A 2,548-nucleotide genomic window follows, 5' to 3' on the forward strand; every position below is an offset into this window, starting at 1 on the left:
GCTGGCGCACGGCAGCTTCCAGCCCCGAAAACTCCGCCTGCGTCACCACCTCCACATTGCCCACGTGCGCACGACCTAACACAAAGTCTTTAAAACATGCTTCGCAGTATTTGACACCGGTAGTGACGAACGGTCTACTTTATCTATACAATTTTAAAAACTAGTACTAAATACCTAATATTAAATATGATGATATACCTGTTGTTTTCCGAGATTTTCTATCTGTCGAAAAAAAAACTTGTCTGAATGTTACTTAATATGGAAAATTAAAAATCAAATATGATGCTACAAGAATGACAACAGGAATTTATGAGAGGTCTGGTGTGTCCCTTTAAGCTGCGATGGAACGGTTTTTTAACTTACGTCAAATAATATGAGATACAAATAAATTACCTCTGTAATCAATGCTTGAATCGGAGATACCAGCTTTAATTTTCTGTTTCTGCAACAATCGTAATCTTTTGGTATTTAGGTTACACGTGAATATCTAGGAATACCTAGAACAACTTTTGATGAATACAGTCGGTCGCAATAATGACAAAAAGTCGTTTTTAGACCATTTTCGAACTCTTCTTGAGATATTTTTAAGCTTACCTTAATTCTTTCCGTAAATTTCTTCTCTTGTTCGGCCTTTTCTTTGATCGCGGTTAATCTATCTTTTTCGACAGGAACTTTAGTCTCAGGAACTTTTCTAGCGCCCCTATCTTTATCGCTGGAACTTATGTCTTTGTCGGCTCGGGCTTTCTTATCGCCCGGTGATTTTTCCCTTTCGGTGGGCTTAATGTCTTTAGCGGTAACTCTTTTTTCTTTTTCAGGAGTCTTCTCAGTTTCTTTCTTTTGTTTTTCCTCACTTTTTAATGTTTTTTTCCTAGTTCCTCTACGAGAGACTTCCGTATCCTCATCGGTTTCGTCAGTATCTTTCTGTTTCTTACCTTTTTTATCTATACCTGTCTCTTTTCTATCATGAACTGTCGTCCTTTTTCTCCTCATCTTTTTCTCGCTTTTCGTCACTTCGGGAGTCACCTCCTCTTCAGATTCAAACATCCTAATTTCAACCTGTTGTTCAAGCATGCGCAGTTGTCGGGCCAACATGAACAACACTGTCTGCATGTGCTTAAAATTCACTAAGTTTTGCTGTCGACAAACGAGAAATAAAGAAAAGTGTATCAAAGTTATCTGCAAAGTATTATGTTTATTGATCAACTCTAAACCAGGGGAGAAATCGAACAATTTAAAAGCGATAGGCAAACTCAGGCTACAGATGCCACCTCTAAGTACTCACAGTCTCGGAGCCGAGCGCCATGGAGATGAGGTCCTCGACCTTGATGAGCAGGGAGCTGTCGCTCATATTGGGCTCATCGAGCCGCCGGAATGTTCTCCTCATGCTTGTTTCCTTAGGTACCGCTAACTAAAATTATTTTCCACTCTATTTTCAAATACGATTTACAATTGACATAGTAAATCTTAATCTGCTGTCAGTAATGTGTCAAATTAAATTAAAACTTGTCGTTCTTTCTCCTTTTTTTCAAAACGACACTTCAAACACCTCCTTGATAGTGGAAAGAGAGATATACCTATTTTTGTATATTGGCGTGGCTATTAAAAGGTTTACTAAGGGTTATGTTGTATTTTCAGCAACCAGCAGTTGGCGTGAATACACATACCAGTAGCTGGTACACTTGCATTGAAAATACTGGCACGTGCCAGTTGAAGGCATTTGTGTTTGAAATATTATTTGATTTTGGCAAAAACATTACCTTTGATTACTTCTGGTCGAATTCCAAGCTATCGAGTGCTATCACCCTTCCACTTTCTAACGCTTTATCATTCAAACTAAGCCAGTAAACTTGGTCAGTAGCGCTCAATAACTGGACTGATAATCCATGCATGTATGACTAGCTGTTGTACTTGGCCAACTGTACTGGCCAAGCGAGGCCCGGGTATTAAGTATTTTAAACATGGGTAAGTAAAATAAAACACAAATTAAATTTAACATAATATTTTAATTTTATTTATAATATAACTTTCGTCACCTCAACACGTAACTGGAAACAGCTAGATAAATAATATCGAGTGTTATATTTGTACAACCGCCGTTTTAATACTGGGGAGGCGACACGGCGACATGGCGACATCGCGACATGGCGTCATGGTGTCACGGCAACATGTCCGGCATGACAACATGGCGACATGGCGTCAAGGCGACATGACAACATGGCGACATGGCGTCAAGGCGACATGTCAACATGGCGACATAGCGTCATGGCGACATGGCAATACGGCGTCACGTCGTCATGGCTACTCGCCTGGAATGCTGGGCTCGTACCACTCACACTGATTAACGAATTTCACATAAATAGCAATATTTCATTACATAAATAACAACTAGCGGCGGCGCTGATCCTATGTACAGTAAACATGGCGGAATAGAATTACGTTACTTCTATATATGTTTCATAACTCTACGCAAACGAGCTGGATTATAACTAAGTGTAACAGCGGGTGTTCTAGTCCTCGAGGTTGCGGAAGGCGGCCGACATGTCCTCCA

General features: G+C 40.1%; 2 protein-coding genes across 2 annotated transcripts in view; both read right to left on the reverse strand.

Annotated features, from left to right (window-relative positions):
* Window positions 1-1,491, reverse strand: part of LOC106100860 (protein PXR1-like) — a 4,646-nt gene extending 3,155 nt beyond the window's left edge. The window contains exons 1-5 of the mRNA XM_013279924.1: window positions 1,283-1,491; window positions 595-1,134; window positions 394-442; window positions 199-222; window positions 3-75 (exon numbers count right to left, since the gene is read on the reverse strand). Of these exons, the coding sequence (XP_013135378.1) occupies window positions 3-75; window positions 199-222; window positions 394-442; window positions 595-1,134; window positions 1,283-1,384 (788 nt within the window). The 5' untranslated portion in view covers window positions 1,385-1,491. The remainder of the gene's footprint in view (window positions 1-2; window positions 76-198; window positions 223-393; window positions 443-594; window positions 1,135-1,282) is intronic.
* Window positions 1,492-2,228: 737 nt separating this feature from the next.
* LOC106100861 (V-type proton ATPase catalytic subunit A-like) overlaps window positions 2,229-2,548 on the reverse strand; it is a 7,139-nt gene continuing 6,819 nt past the window's right edge. The window contains exon 10 of the mRNA XM_013279925.1: window positions 2,229-2,314. Coding sequence (XP_013135379.1) covers window positions 2,229-2,314 — 86 coding nt within the window. The remainder of the gene's footprint in view (window positions 2,315-2,548) is intronic.

The sequence above is a fragment of the Papilio polytes genome, unplaced genomic scaffold (assembly GCF_000836215.1).
Source record: "Papilio polytes unplaced genomic scaffold, Ppol_1.0 DF824035.1, whole genome shotgun sequence".
Taxonomy (NCBI): Eukaryota; Metazoa; Arthropoda; class Insecta; order Lepidoptera; family Papilionidae; genus Papilio; species Papilio polytes.